Raw genomic sequence first — 16,026 nt, 5'->3', positions numbered from 1 at the left:
GGAAATGTGTCAGGCTAGAGACAGCTCCCTGTCCGGCACTTAGCAACCTGGGACGCTGTAGCCGGCATCCCACCAGCATACACATCTCCGCACCCTAGGATTACCACCTTTTCTTTCAGCGAAACCCAAACACTCTAGCGACGTACGGAAATGTTTTGGGGAGAATGAGTCGCGGCTTCTTCATATGTAAATATCACAGCCGAGCCTATTTTTAGTGTTGAATCAGTTTTTATTTGGGGAGCAGGAAACAGAAGACAGGAAAAAGAAAAGGATGCAGCGGGAAAGGAGTACAGGTCTGCCCTCTAGGTGAGCGGGAGACGAGCCGATACACGTCTCACCGCTCCATGCGCCAAGCCACGCCCCCCCGAGCCTATTTTTAGTGGGGGGCTAGTAGCATGTCTGTCTGACATCATGTGTCTGGGTCTCAGCTGCCATGAAACCTGGACACAGCATTCAAAACCCGGACTGTCCGGGTTAATCCTGGACAGGTGGCAACCCTACCCCACCCACTTTCATTGCTAACAGCTGGGTGGGGAGATGTGTATGGCCCTTACATATCTCCCTACTGGGCTCTTGGCAACTTGGGATGCTCTGGCTAGTGTCCCACCCAGCTCCTAGTGCTGGCAACCACTGATGTCATTGGTTGTCAGGAGCTGGGCGGGACACCAGTTAGAGCATCCGTGGTTGCTAAGAGATGGGCATGGAGAGGAGTATGGGAGAGGAGTATGGGAGAGAAAAAGGTCAATTGTTTCCATGGGTCAGCAAACTGTCACTAACCCACAAAGCTTCCCTTTCCCCCTCCAAGTGGCACCCAAGGCACGTGCCATACCGCGTGGAGTGTGAATTTAGGGCTTGTTCACACCAAATGCAGACCAGATCTGCATGAGTTTCTGCACGCGCAGTGCAGTGTGTTATACTGCGTTTTTTATGCGTTCCGGGGCGTTTTTGGGAAAAAAACGTGTGTTTGCATGCGTTTTTTATGCGTTTGCATGCGTTCCAGAGCAGGTAAAATAGGGCTTGCTGCAGTTTTATTACATGCTCTGGAACTGAACGCTGCGGTGTGAACTAGAGCCCAAAATACCCTTGGAATACAGTGGACGCAGTTTTGATCCGGTCTGTAACTGCTCTGCTCCTGGAACGCGCTTGGTGTGAACAAGCCCTCAAATGTGTCCCTCTAGCTCTGGTGGAACTACAAATCCCATGATGCATTGCAAGTGTTTGTAGCCATAGGCATGACACCCAAAGGCAGGTGCATGCTAGGATTTGTAGTTACGCACACAGCTAGATGGCTGAAGTTGCCCAGAGGGCTGAAGTTTTCTGTCCACCCGGTATGGCCGGTGTCATACTCTGTGACATATACAACGTTCCCATCTACATAACACAAACATTGGGTTAGAGACTCTGCTGACAAATTCCAGATCCCCCTGCAGTCACATGATATAGAATCCGCCCATCTCCGTCTGATTTACAAACATTCCGCCAGTCATGCAGCACGTGCCCGTCCCTATGGTTACACTTCCGCGTTGTCAGCAAACAACCGATCTGGTGACGTCATCAGGGTTGGACGGAGAATGACAGAGCAGTTCTCCAGTGGAACGGCCTGGAACGTTCTGGCTCCGGTGGGCGGAGAGGGCGGACGATGACTCGGCGATTTAGGCCGGTTACTCAGCATGGGGGACGGCATCTATATAATGGGGAGGGCGGGTGGCCGGGGCTGGAGATACCTGGAGCTGCTGGACGACAAGAGGGTGAGAGAGTATAAATGGGTTTTATGTATTCTGTGTTTATATTTGCGCTGCAGGGGACAACGATCCGCATTATGTGTCAGCCAGCCAGGTAATATATAATGGTACTTGTGGTCACTCTATGGCTCGGATTCTGTATAATACTTTACCTGGGGACTGGGTGTGTAGTCTGGTTTCTGGCTGGATCTGTCCTATGAATCTTACTCTTTACTGATGGTTATTCATCATACAACGAGGGAACACAGGAAAACACAATGAAATCCCCTCCAGACTCACATACAGGTAGAGCGGTCTGCTCTGGTCCTATAACATAGGAATGGTCTCAGCCCTCTGTATAATATCACCCTTTATATGCTGGGGGATCGCAAGAGGCTATTATACTGACTGGTGGATCAACAGGCTGCTTTTGTTTTGGTCTTAGCAGGGTTGAAGTGACCCTAAACTCAGGAGTTAAATCTTAAAAATACATTCAATTACCCTAACTATTAACAAAAATGTATCTTATGTGTGTATCACTCGGCTGTAGATCCTCAAATCATCTCTGAATTCATGTTGACACTGTCCTTCCTTCTGGAGGGCGGCTACTTTTGTTTCCTATGGTCCCTGTGTGCTGTAAAGTGGCCACCGCTCCAAGCTCACTCCCATGATAGACTTTAACTTCAGTACAAATGAGTAAACTAAACATGAGACTGTAGTCCATCACAGGAGCGAGCTTGGAACAGTTACTACTTTACAACACACACAGGGACCATGGGGAACAAAAGTAGCCCCCCTCCAGAAGGAAGGACAGTGTCAGCACCAATTCAGAGATGATTTGAGGATCTACAGCCGAGTGATACACAAACAAGATACATTTTTTTTTAATAGTTAAAGGAGAACTATGGTGTTAGGGCTTTTCCCCATAGTTCTCCTTAGGGTAACGGGAGGACACAAACTAGCGTCCTCCCGTCACCCTAAGCTCAGTATACCGCGAGCTGTAGCTGTATACTGAGACGCTGAAGCGGATCCTGACAGTTATGTCTGGATCTGCCCAGCTGCGTGAGTGACAGCTGGCTCTGCCTATCTAGAGGCAGAGCCAGCTGTACCCGCCCCCTCCCCCGTCCGTTCCGCCAGTCCAGTGCTGGAGGATCGGAGGGGGGATTCCAGCCCCTCCCCTGTCACGGCAGAGAGCCGCGACAGGATCGAGAAGTGAGCGAATGCCAGTATGTGTTCGCTCACCTCCCGATCTACTGAGCCGAACTGTGACAGTCTCATTGCCACAGGTCAGCTAGAACTATGAGGTGAGTGAAAGGCACTCGCCTCATAGTTCTCCTTTAAGGTACTTGAAAGCATTTTGTTAAGATTTAACTCCTGACTTTAGTGTCACTTTAACACCAGATCATGTAGGGAACAATTGTTTGTGCCCTGTTCCCACTATAGAGCTGCATTGAGGTCATGTCACTGCTGCGGTGCGTAGAAGTGAATTAGGTGTAATTTTGTGACATTTCAATGAAGTAAAAGAAAATGTAGACTGTTGTTGTGTTGTAACAACATTTTTTGTTTGTGGATTTAGATATTCTTCAGCTTTTGTGCGGTGGTTATAATTGGTAGGATGAGCCTAGGTTCGGGGCAAATCTTGTCCAAGCCTCAGCTCTTCCGAATGCAAAAGTGAATGGGGCCATCTGCCCAATCAGCTGTGGCCAGGGCATTCCCCACACAGCAACTACCTCCTCATGTATCACTTCCCCTCCCTTTTAGATTGTAAGCCCTCAGGGGCAGGGCCCTCACCATCTTGTCTTGAATTGTATTGTGATTGTAATGTCTGGCCTATATTGTGAAGCCCTGCGCAAACTGTTGGCGCCATATAAATCCTGTATAATAAGCTGCAGATGGTTGTGATGACATCATTGACCTGCTATGGCTATGTTGCCATATTACAGGTATTCCTCACTTAACGACCGAGTTCCGTTCCTACGACCAGGTCGTTAAGCGAGGAACTGTATACAGTGCTGTACTGTATAGTGTTGCAGATGTACAGTACTGTTCTGTAAATCGGTCAATAAAGTACTTACGAGACCCGCAGTGGAGAACTGAGTACCGCACTTCCGGCGGCGAGACTCGCGCTGCCACGTTCCCGCGCGTAAGGTCGGAGAGCTGGCCGTAAGTGCGAGTGGTCGCAAAGCAGGTAAGTCGTAAAGTGAGGAATATCTGTAGTTCAGTGTCATTGGCCAAATATAGTCATGCGGCCATATAAGATCAGTTACATCACGGCATCCCGCCCCTTTGTTTATGTTCAGCTGTGGGTGGGGAATTCCCTGGCCGCCGCTTGTTGGGCGACAGCGGAAGGAACTTAATTCGGTGTATAGAGGTTTGCCCCCAACCGGAGCTTATCCCTAGTTATAATACATGCATATGCTCATCTCTTTCTTCTTTATCACATCATGTATTTTTTTATTTTTTCAGGACTTTCAATTGTCAACGAAAGTAGCACCAGTGTACCATGGAATTTCCAGACTTAGGGGAACATTGTTCAGAGGTCACCTGCAAACAGCTAGGTAAGTGATCATTTTCCTGTATCTGCCAGTCTCCTATGATTGGAGTGTGTACGTTAGGGTGGCCATAGACGGACAGGTTAGTCACAATGGGTGGTGAGATGTTTCCACATGCTCCTTGAATTGCATGGTGCAGAGATCCACTACAATAGTCCCTCCATCTTAGCCAGGGGCAGACATGGTATAAGGTTTGCCCTTTTTCCCCAGTTATTTCTATGCTGTAAAAGCTAAAGTCCAACCCAATAATCCAGCTATGTATTCTTCCAAAAATAATTTGTTTTAAATAAATGTTGCTTGTGTAGTTACTGGAAATCCATCGTTCTATTAACCCCTTCGTGACGGGAGACGTACACTGTACGTCCAGCCACAAAGGGACCAAATGACTTGTCACGTACACTGTACGTGACGAGTTATTTGCTGCTTTAGAGGGCTGTTAATCGCTGAGAATCAGCTTTTAACATTCATTAATGTATGCCCTTACTACAGAGGCATTCATTAATGAAAGGGTTAACCTTTTTCAGACACCCGATACCTTAATATCGGGTGTCTGAGAGTCAAAGCAAAGCGGACACAGATGCCGGCTTTTGCCGGCATTCTGACAGCTCGTATAGATCGAGAGATATCTCTCTCAAGCTATACTGGCTTTTTTTTTTCTTTCATGAATAGATACAAAATGTGTCTATTCCTACAATGTATCTATTCCTGGAAGAAGAATGTTTGTTTGCTGATCGTTGTTGCAACAATCAGAAAACATTTAGTAACAGCTGAATCCTGAACTGCTGCAGGATCAGTGTCACTAACTTATTATCGGCTGTTCTGAAGTTTGAAGCAGCCTGATAATAACCAAAAATTTATTAATTTATCATGCAGTAACAGTGAGATTAATTCACAAAATCTGCTTGATATAATTAAATAAATAAAATAACATTTTTAAGTTAAAAAAAAAGTGAAAAGTGTAAAAAAAATAAAAAAATGTGTAAAAAATAAAATAAAATAAGGGACAAATAAATGAATGTATTTATTGCATTTTTTTAGCTGTGCTGGTTTTGTAAAAAAAATACTACAAATCAAAACTGGGAAAAAAGTGTTTTTTTTAAACGGTTTTTTCCTCTTTTTTTATATTTTATTTGTCCTAAGTGAGGCGTTAGACGCACATATGTGATATAAATATGTAGCCCTATCTGTCCTCTAAAAAACAATATATAATATGTGTGGGTGCACTTTGTAAGAAAGTATATTACTGACGTGGAAGAATCACACAGCAAAAATGTCAAAAGTGTGTCAGTCATTTACGAACAGAAACTAAAAACAAGCTCAGTCATGAAGGGGTTAATGGATTATTGTACTTTTACTATAGTTATACTTTAAAGGAGAGTTGAGGCGAGTGAAAATCACTCAGTTCGAGCAGACGTGTGACAATGAAACTGTCACAGGTCGGCTCAATAGATCGGGAAGTGAGCAAACACATACCGTCGCTCACTCACTTCTCGATCTATCCCTACAGAGAGCCGTGACTGTCGCTCGCGGCTCCCTGCAGGGATTCCCCCCTCCCCTGTCCGATCCCCCCAGCGCTGACTGGCGGAACGGATGGGGGAGGGGGCGGGCACAGCTGGCTCTGCTTCTACATAGGCAGAGCCAGCTGTCAATCCCGCAGCTGGGTGGATCTCGACATTAATGTCGAGATACTTCCCGGCTGCGGCGTCTCAGTATACCGCGAGCTGTAGCTTGCGGTATACTGAGCTTAGGGTGAGGGGAGGACGCTAGTTTTGTGTCCTCCCGTTACCCTTAGGAGAACTATGGGAAAAGCCCTAACCCCATAGTTCTCCTTTTAAAAGTTCCCTATTCTTTTACTGTATCATATATTACCTCCCGCATACCACAAAACAAGGCAAGTGTGAGGTTGTGCACTGTGAGCCAGTCGGATTTGACTGCACTGCATAGTGATGGTATTTGAAAGTGCTGAGTGAGCATACTGGGGACAGGGAGGGGACACTGAATGCTGAACCACTGCAGATTTTAAAGAATTCTCTCATCCACCTGGCTATGCAATGTGACGGGAATGTGTGAATCACAAGACTGACTGAACAAAATGAAAAAATGTTCTGAGAGGTAAATTTAGATGTTTATGTGTTTTAACTGTGAACTTTACTATTTGGCTGGATCTCTGCTTTAAACTCTATATACTGATACTGTAAATGATGCTTGAACTGAATTTATTAGGCTGACCTTGCATCAGTAGAGACAGGAGATTAGAATAGGGAGTCCATATTTAAGACTTGCCCACTCTCTTGCTGATTGTAAAAAGTACAGATCCAGCCACGACCCTTTGAGTGGTTCTCAACCTGTATAACCTCAGGACCCACATTTGTCCTTGGTCATTAAGTCGAGACCCAAGTCGCACAGCACTGGACTGCACGGCATTGCGGTACTGCATGTTTCAGTGCAAGCAATTGAACTGTGGGTGGGAGGTGTGTTTGGGGTGTCATTCAAATTATTGGCAACGCAACACGCCTCCCACACAGAACAGTAGGTGCGATTGCATTGTAGTTTGTGATTGAAAACCCTCACAAGACGCACACAACCACAGACACAATCTCACAGACATTGTCACACACTCACAGACATTCACCCTCCCTAAAACTTTTTAGGGGTTCGGTGTGGGGTGTTGTGCTGTGACGGAGCTCCATCCATAAGTGTGTTGCTTGTAGAGGTGCAGGGAGCAAGAATGTAATGTCACACTGGTCATGCAAGGGACTCCCTCGCGGCTATAGCCCCATCCCACCCCACCTCAAGCTGACACTGTGTGCCAGGCAACATATTTTGAATGGCTGCTCGGCACGAGAACTGACAGTGCTGCACTAAGGGGGGGCTGAGGAGCCTCTCACTAGTGCACTAGAATGCATGAGGTGACCCACTGAACATGGGGTCACGACCCACCAGTTGAGAATCACGGCTTTAAACCATAACTAAACCTTTCTGTATTTCCAGAATAACACTTAACCCCAGTGAGAAAGGTTACCATATGGCTAGTAAAGACTCTATGAAACTTTATTATTATGGCTTCTTTATTTTTTACTACCTGCTAAAGTTTGGCCTATTTAAAAATGTCATTCAGTTCATTTACAAGCCGCACTCCTGCCCTTCATAGACGCCACTTTACAATCGTGTTCATGCGCCGTCTGAAGTAAGGAGCTTTCTGCAAACACACCAGAATTAAGGAAAATGAACTTAAGGGCCTGTGTCAACGGGCTTTTGTTGGCTTCAGAACTGCTTCTCTCTCCATACAGTTCTATAGGAATGCAAAATAAGCTGAAGCAGGTCAACTACACCTGTAATTAGGGATGCACTGATACCCTTTTTTCGGTATCGAGTACCGATACTTATATTTCGGTTCTCGTCGATACCTGTACTTCCGGTAGCATAGAGCCGTCTTCCCGGGCAATCAGGAAGCCAGGAAGGCTTCTTGATTGCCCGGGAAGCCGACTCCATTCTGTTTGGCCGGCTGGATGCTGATTGGCCGGGAAGCCGGCTTCATGCTGATTGCCGGCTTCCCAGCAAATTGGCATCGAGGCCGGCCAAACAGATCTGACTATATGGTGACACGACCCCCACCCTGCAGGCACCTAATTCCTCATGTAGATCCTTAGCATTCTTTAACGTGCCAGTCCCTGGGCCAGCTGGGGAGACGCCGCTCGTCCGAATCTGCCCACGTCTCCTGTGTGTACAGCGCCCATGTGATCGGCCCTCAGCCTGCTACTGCGCATGCGCAGACTGCCCAGTGCTCTCATTCAGAAATCCTGTGCATGCTCAGTAGCAGGCTGAGCTCTGAACACTGTAGACAGCAGATATGGCCGAGGGACTGGTACGTTAAAGAATGCTAAGGATCTATGTAAGGGGAATTAGGTGCCTGCAGGGTGGGGGGTCATGTCGCTATATTATCGGATTTGTTTGCCCGGCTCGACACTGATTGGTTGGGAAGCCGATCAGCATTGAGCAGGCCAAAAAGCATGGAGCCAGCTTCCCGGCTCCATCTTTCCTCACGGCACTGCCGGTCAGAGGAAATCTCCCTCAGACCGGAAGTTCTAGTATCGGGAAAGGTGTATCGGAGCATTTGGGCGAGTACGGGTACTCGGCATCGGCACAGATACTAGTATCAGTATCGGTGCATCCCTACCAGTAATTAATTCTGGATGAGCTTAGGGGCATCTCAGACTGATGTTGAATGAATGCTGCATTTGCCCAATGAAGCCCATCAACACAGGCTCTTAGTCTGTTACTGACATTCCATCTTGTAAATCCAGTGCATGGTCACGGGCTTTACTCCTTGCCATCTAATATTCACAATGGGAATGTGTTTTTAGTAATGCTTAGTCCTGTTCAAGATGGCCAGGAAATGTCAATGACAATTTATATTTGGGTTGGATGTCCTTCCCGCAGAAATTAGATTATGTTCAACATCTTCATAGTCTAAAATAATTTCATGTTAACGTTCAAAACTTTGGTGGTTTTCTCCTTTTTCAGATTTTCTTCCTCTGAAATGTGATGCTTGTGAGGACCTATTTTGCAAGGACCACATAACCTATGGCCAGCATAAATGTACTTCTGCATACAAGAAGGTATATTTACTGTAACTCCCATAGTGCTAAAATTAAATAGGAGATCATATACATCGCATTTTTACTGGTGCCTTTTAGGCAGGTGTGCGGTAATGCTGTAAAGTAAGAACGCTTTCACACAAGTGTTTTAAGAGTTTATTTTTATCAATTAACAAAATGGAAAGTAAATAAACAGAAGAGAAATCCAAATCAATATTTGGTGTGACCGCCCTTTGCCTTCAAGACAGCATTAATTCTTCTTTGAAAGAACTCGGCAGGTAGGTTGTTCCAAGCATCTTGGGGAACTAACCAAAGATCTTCTGTGGATGTCGGCTGCCTCAAATCCCTCCGTCTCCATGTTATCCCAGACAGACATGATGATGTTGAGATCAGGGCTCTGTGGGGGCCCAACCATCACTTCCAGGACTCCTTTATGCTGAATAGGGATGCACCAAAACCAGTATTTCGGTATTGAGTACCGCTATTTTTTTTCCCCGGTACTCGCCGATACTGAATACCAATATCGGAAGTCCCATTAAGGAATCCAAGCAGCGTGTAATGACTCTCCACCTGACTTCCTGATTAGCCGGGCAGCGTATAAAGACTCGCCACCCGGCTTCCTGATTAGCAGGGAAGCAGTCTCCATGCTTCTGGTCGGTGACGAGAAAGCTTGAAACCGGCTTCCTGATTGGCCAGGAAGCCGGCTCCATGCTCCCTCGTCATGAGGTAATGTGGGAGCATGAAGCCTGCTTCTCGGCCAATCAGAAAGCCTGGCACCGCGTTATTACAAGGCACCCGGCTTCCTGATTGGCAAGTTTCCCGACCAACCAGGAAACCGGGCAGCGAGTCATTACAAGCCGCCCGACCTCCTGATTGGCTGGGAAGCCAGTTCCATGCTCCCTCGTCACTTGTGATTAGGGACCATGGAGCTGGCTTCCCAGCCAATCGGGAAGCTGGGCAGCATGTAATAACTCGCTGCCCGGTTTCCTGATACCGAAAGTATCTGGCTAGACATCGGAGCATTTGGGCGAGTACGAGTATTGGCCCAAATACTTGGCATTGGCACCAATAACAATACTGGTATCGGTGCATCTCTAATGCTGAAGGTAGTTCTTAATTACATTGTCTGTATGTTTGGAGCCCCAGACTTGCAAAGAACCTCCACCATGCTTCACTGTTGTGGCAAACAAGCTGCCTTCTGTCCTGATCCCAACATCATTGAGTCTGTCTGGGATTACATGAAGAGACAGAAAGATCTGAGGCAGCCGACATCCACAGAAGATCTGTGCTTAGTTCTCTAAGATGTTTGGAACAACCTTCCTGCCGAGTTCCTTCAAAAACTGTGTGCAAGTGTATCTAGAAGAATTAATGCTGTTCTAAAAGGCAAAGGGCGGTCACACCAAATATTGATTTTCTATTCTGTTAATTGATAAAAAATAAACTATTAACACTTCTATTTCTGAAAGCATTCTTACTTTACAGCATTACTGCACACCTGCCTAAAACCTTTGCGCGTATGTCCAAAAGTAGGCATTGAGGCACTCATGGGTCTGGCAGCAGAGACAAGTCAAAGCGTCAGCTTTTTATTGTCAATGTTTCAATGGAGCTCAGTCCATCTAGATCAAGAGCTCTACAAACATAGACAATAAAACGCTGATGCTTTAACTTCTCTCTGCTGCCAGACCTGTGATGAATGTATGTATAAGTGTGTGACCGAGACTCCACCCTGGTAGGATTTGAACCAGGGACGCCAGTGCTGCAAGGCTAACTACTAAGCCACTGAGTTGCCACATATATATTAAAACACATTCCCAGGAAGATTCAACTGCAGTGAATGTCATTCACTACTTCAGTAATGATATTTGTAGCAATACATAGCTAGAATACATATGTCATGTATGTGTTAATAGTATTGCTTCTTTGTATCTATTTTTAAGGATGTGCAAGTACCGGTCTGTCCACTGTGTGGCGCTCCTATACCAGTAAAAAGAGGAGAGCTGCCAGACATTGCAGTAAGCCAACACATAGACAGAAAGTGCAGCTCGAAGCGAAGAAAAAAGGTTTGTTTCATTTTGTTTTCTTCATTCTCCACTCTGCTCATTAGTTTACATATAGTACTAGAGTTTATGTAACGCTGGCTTACAACTTTACTTCTGGGACATTACATCAGTTGTGATGCAGACGTGGAACAAAACCAATGTCTGCATGTAAATCTGTTAGAGTAATAGAACATCAAGTCTGGTTTCCATGGAGAGCAATTCACTACAGCACCATTGCTAGACAGCATTGTAAGCAGTTATGTGTGGGCTGGTGCAGACTTGGCTGATCCCGGGACCGCGTGATAGTGTGCGCTTGCACACAGCAGTTGCCCTGCGGCCCTATTGTCTTCAATGGGGTGACATCCACGAGGCAATCACTGAAAAAAGGTACTTGTACCTTTTTTTTTTTTTTTCATGACACTCAGCGCGTGGGTTTTCCAATCTCGATCGTGCGCGATTGCCCAGTCGAATTTGCGTTGGCAAACCACGCAATCTGCCTGGCGTGACTGGGGTGCCCTTAGAAAATAATGGCCTGCACAATCAGCGGTGGTGTGCAACTCTGTGACCACGCGGTTTCGTGCACAATTGCCGCATGGTCACGGATCGCCCAGGTGTGAACCTGGCCTCAGTGTTAAACTCTCGCATAGTAAACACAAATGTCATCCACAGCATTCAAACGTTTGTTGGAAATTAGCAGTTAACGGGGAGAGTGATTTTTTTTTTTTTTCTTTTTCTTTTTTTTTTATCCATCATTTATAAATGTCATGTATTTTTTTTATATTTATTTTTCCTGCAATGACAGGAAGTGCTGATGACCTCACGGCACTTCCCCTTTAAACACATTGGTAAAGCATTGTTCTGCCAAGAGAGCTTCTCTGGAGCGCTTTGTAGTAGGAATGCAAACCCATGAGCTGAGTGAAGCTCCTGGTCTAAGTGTTGGACTAGCTGCACCTGATAGCAGGTGTTTACAGTTCTATAGCCCACCAGAACTACTGTGAACCCGCATTCATGCACTGCTGGTATAGACAATGACAGTTAGTGTAAAGACTTTTTACCTGTAGAGGAAGCCAGTTTTGTATACCTAACACTTTCTAGTGTTGCACACTGGGCATCACAACCTCAGTGACCACATACTTAAAGTGTCACTAAACCCAATACAAAAAACATATCATATTCTATATCCTAATTTGTTGCAACCTATGTACCTTGGAATAGCAACATCACATAGTACATATAGAAATGTAAATGTAAAAGCTCCTGATCACACTTTCATTATGAGGGTGGCTAGACTAGCTGTACATGGCTCCATGGTGTCTGGAATGTAACCAATCTTCTCTGTGCTTTTAAGATGGACTACAGTACATCCATAAAAGCACTGAAAAGCTCCTATTCATTACAGCACCACTCATGGGCTTCTGGAGTGACAGCGGAACCAGGAAAAGAGGGGAAGTTGTGGCAGATCCAGCACAGCAAATGTATGGTAATGGGGACACATGTGCATTGTGGAATGCAGGAATGATGAATCATGGGAAATGTAGTCTGTTTAGAGCAGAGCATTGCTCCTACCACAACCTGTAAGTTCAGGTCAAACATCGTTTGCGGAAAAAGATTAAGGTTTTGGTTAGTTTTTAACTCCTTCACCACCTATGACGGGATAATCCTGTCATGAAGCCGGAAGGGGTTACAAAGACGCTGCTGAGTCTGCTCCATTTTGTCGAGTCGGTGACCGGCTTTACTGTAGAAGCAATTATGGCGGCTCAGATGCAGCCAGATCGCTTCTATTATCCGGTAACCGTGCAAACTGCACTTCAATAGCTTATTTAGAGTATAAAGGTGATGCTAGGGGTCTTTTGGACCCACAGCATCACCTTAGGCCTGGTTCACACCTGGGCGGTTTACAGCGCGTTCCTACGCGCTGTAAAACGCTCAACATGTGAAAAACAATAATTGCCTATGGGCATGGTTCCCAACTTGGCGTTTTACAGTGCGTAGTAACGCTGTAAAACGCCCTACACACAAAGTACAGGAGCTTCTTTGGGGCGTATTTGCCTCCCCCCTCCTATGTGATAGCAATTAAAGTAAAGTTTAAAAAAAAATACCAAGATATTACACAGACTGACCATTTCTATGGTTTCCTATCTTTAATTGTCAGTTTTACTTTAAATCTCCAGATTTTCACAAATCGTTGCTGTAAACCAGGATGCAAAAAGAAGGAGCTGATAAAGTTTGAATGCGATCAGTGTCACAATAATTTCTGCCTGTCTCATAGACACTCACAAGATCATGACTGCAGGACCACAGGGCCAGCACTTTCCAAAGCTGGGTAAGTCCGCTCAGACCTTTTTCCAGAAGGGAGAAATGATTGGCTGTAGAGTTTGTACTCCATATCCACTCTGTTCTCAAGAAAGGTTCAACCTATAAAAATGGACCAGATAAGGAAGGCTTAAAGGGAATTTAAAAGCTACTTTTATATGGAAATGGACTGTAGAATACCTCGTCACGGTTCTTCACACAAAAACCTAGCCTGTCGTGCACATTTTATATTAGATATATCATTCTATGTCTAGTGTTAATTTCTCTTGCGCTGTCCTTGCACTGTTTTTTGCTTGCTCAAAAATGTTTGATGTTTAAATTACATGTAAACCCAATCATTCAAATTTTATATAAGCTTTAACAGGTTCACACTTTCCCACTGGGTTGGGTTTTGACCGCTAACATACTCTGCGTTGGGCAGCCAATTGTAAGTTAATCAACCTACAATGCACTTCACCGTCCCAGAATACGGACATGCACCTTTTCTGGCAGTACACCGCAACACGTATTCGTTGGCAGGGTGTGTTGGGGTGCCATTCAGTATAAGTGATCCAAGCCTTATATAATTCCAAAAGTCAATTTCAATATTTTTAAATCTGCAGCTTAAAAGAATACTTGGTGATCTTGCCACAAAGAATCTTGCAGGCACTTTCAGTTATAGGGTGACAACGCTCTGTCCCTGTCTCCCAATTGTGCTCCTGCCTCGTCACACAACCTCCTGAAGGAGACTTCAAGTGGCATTTTCAATAGGAATGCACCGATACCTTTTTTCAGTTACGAGTACCGATATTTTGCTTTCAGTACTCACCGATATTGGTAGTCCCATTAAGGAAACCAGGCGGTGTGTAATGACTTGTCGCTCGGCTTCCTTATGAGCCAGGAAGCCGGCTCCATGCTGCCTCGTCACCAGGTGACGATGAAACAGAGCCAGCTTTCTGGCCAAAATAGGAAGCCTGGCGGTGAATCATTACACGCCTTACGGCTTCCTGATTAGGCGGGAAGTCGGCTCCATGCTCCCTCGTCACCAAGGGAGCATGGAGCTTGCTTCCTGGCCAATCGGGAAGCCAGGCGGCATGTAATGACTCGCCTCCTGGCTTGCTGATACTGGAAGTTCCGGTAATGGGATAAGTATCGCAAGCATTTGGGACGAGTACGAGTACTCGGCCAAAGACTTGGTATCGGCACCGAGACCGATATTTGTATCGGTGCATCCCTAATTCTCAATATGCATTACACAGGCATGATGCAGTGTTGTCACCAGCAGTAATCCCTACCTAAGAAATGCAAGGCAGCCATCATGCATGTAGACAAAAAGTAGCTGCAGGGACTCTGACACAGGGATGCCACAAAGGGTGGGGAAACATTTGAAAGCAAATAATTTCATAAATCGTTGTAATTGTTTGATACTTTGATAACATTTCCTTCAGTTAGAGTCCACTTCTACATTGATTCGGTTTTAGATGTGGGGGTCTTTTAGAATATTACCGGTTGTTTTGCAAAGTTTGTGGCTTTATTATTCCTTTTTATTGCAGATATGCAGCTTTGATGCGATCTCAGAAGACTTCTGAACAAAATACAGCAGCAGTTCAAAGGCCATTTGTTTCTCAGAAAGTGGAACAGCCTGAATCCTGTAGAGCTGAAGCTAAACGGTAATGAATTACTGAAGCGCTTATGGCTGCATCTCCTGTAAACGGAATAAGATAATTAATACCTTTGTGACTATCCATCATGGTAATCAGTATAGTTCCAGCTTTATAAGCTCCTGGCATATCCTTTTCCTCTGTGATCAGACTTGTGTTGCAGATCAGTGAGCAGAGGAAGCCAGTCATAGATCTTGTGACTGTGATTAGAGGCAGTTATCCCATGACAGAGACCGCTATATGTAAACAATGACTTAATCTTGTAGCATCTTAATAAGCAGCAATGTAACAATACAATATTGCAATACAGCGCACACCATAAGGTGTCTTCTACCTTGACTGTATTACCTTCTCAAATAGTGTACTGGAGTCCCAGAGAACACAGGTTCACTTTAAAAGGTGCCCTGGGCCTCAGATAAGTAGATTGCTCACTGGAAAGGGCTGTGCAGGTGCTTATAACATTTTGAATATCTTTTTTTTTTTAATTTTTTTTTTTTTTATTTAATTAAAGACTGGAAGGAGAAGAGTCACAGTTTAACGTGATTTTTCTTTACTTGCAGTGTCACATTAAGTAAGTTAGGCCAATGTTTCAGGACTTGGACTTCCTCAAGGCAGCATAGTGACACAGCATGTACATGTAAATCAGATGGATACCATCCTGTAACCGTTAACAACCTACTGTGTGCTTCCTGAGCGATGCAATAAACCTGCCAAAAATGCCAACTCGAAATAACCCAGTATGGCATAAATTATGTATATACATATACATGTATTATGTATATGTAGAAGGCATGAAGAACACGTAAAGAACCTCCTATATAATACCAGATCGCAGGATAATCATGTCCTGCCATCTGGGGCTGTGGTGGCTGGCTCATTCAGCGCAATAGGCACATTACACTGCACCGTAGCCCGACTCCTCCCATGCATGTGCCATACAAAGACTGCAGTCAATGCATGGCGTCCTCTATTGCTGTCACTAAAAGCACCATTGAGCTACATTGCTGGCAACACTGTATGGAGCGCAACTTGGAACTCTATACCTTTTTTTTATTAATGATGATATTTAAGGATAAAGTGCCACCACTCCACATTTGTATCAGTCTGATATTTTGTCTGTATGTGTTATGTTTGGAGGGCTGCTAAAATCTTATTTATTTTTT

The 16,026-nt window shown here is 45.1% G+C and overlaps 1 protein-coding gene across 2 annotated transcripts in view; it reads left to right on the top strand.

Moving 5' to 3' along the window:
* Positions 1 to 4,191: 4,191 nt before the first annotated feature.
* The window catches only part of ZFAND2A (zinc finger AN1-type containing 2A), a 14,670-nt gene continuing 2,835 nt past the window's right edge, over positions 4,192 to 16,026 (top strand). For both annotated transcript variants that reach the window (XM_018557111.1, XM_018557110.1), the window contains exons 1-5: positions 4,192 to 4,279; positions 8,798 to 8,892; positions 10,809 to 10,931; positions 13,082 to 13,233; positions 14,756 to 14,872. In XM_018557111.1, coding sequence (XP_018412613.1) covers positions 4,225 to 4,279; positions 8,798 to 8,892; positions 10,809 to 10,931; positions 13,082 to 13,233; positions 14,756 to 14,872 — 542 coding nt within the window. In that variant the 5' untranslated portion in view covers positions 4,192 to 4,224. The remainder of the gene's footprint in view (positions 4,280 to 8,797; positions 8,893 to 10,808; positions 10,932 to 13,081; positions 13,234 to 14,755; positions 14,873 to 16,026) is intronic.

The sequence above is a fragment of the Nanorana parkeri genome, unplaced genomic scaffold, assembly GCF_000935625.1.
Source record: "Nanorana parkeri isolate BGI_ZX_2015 unplaced genomic scaffold, ASM93562v1 scaffold268, whole genome shotgun sequence".
NCBI classification, from domain to species: domain Eukaryota; kingdom Metazoa; phylum Chordata; class Amphibia; order Anura; family Dicroglossidae; genus Nanorana; species Nanorana parkeri.
This window is presented reverse-complemented; position numbering and strand designations above follow the sequence as displayed.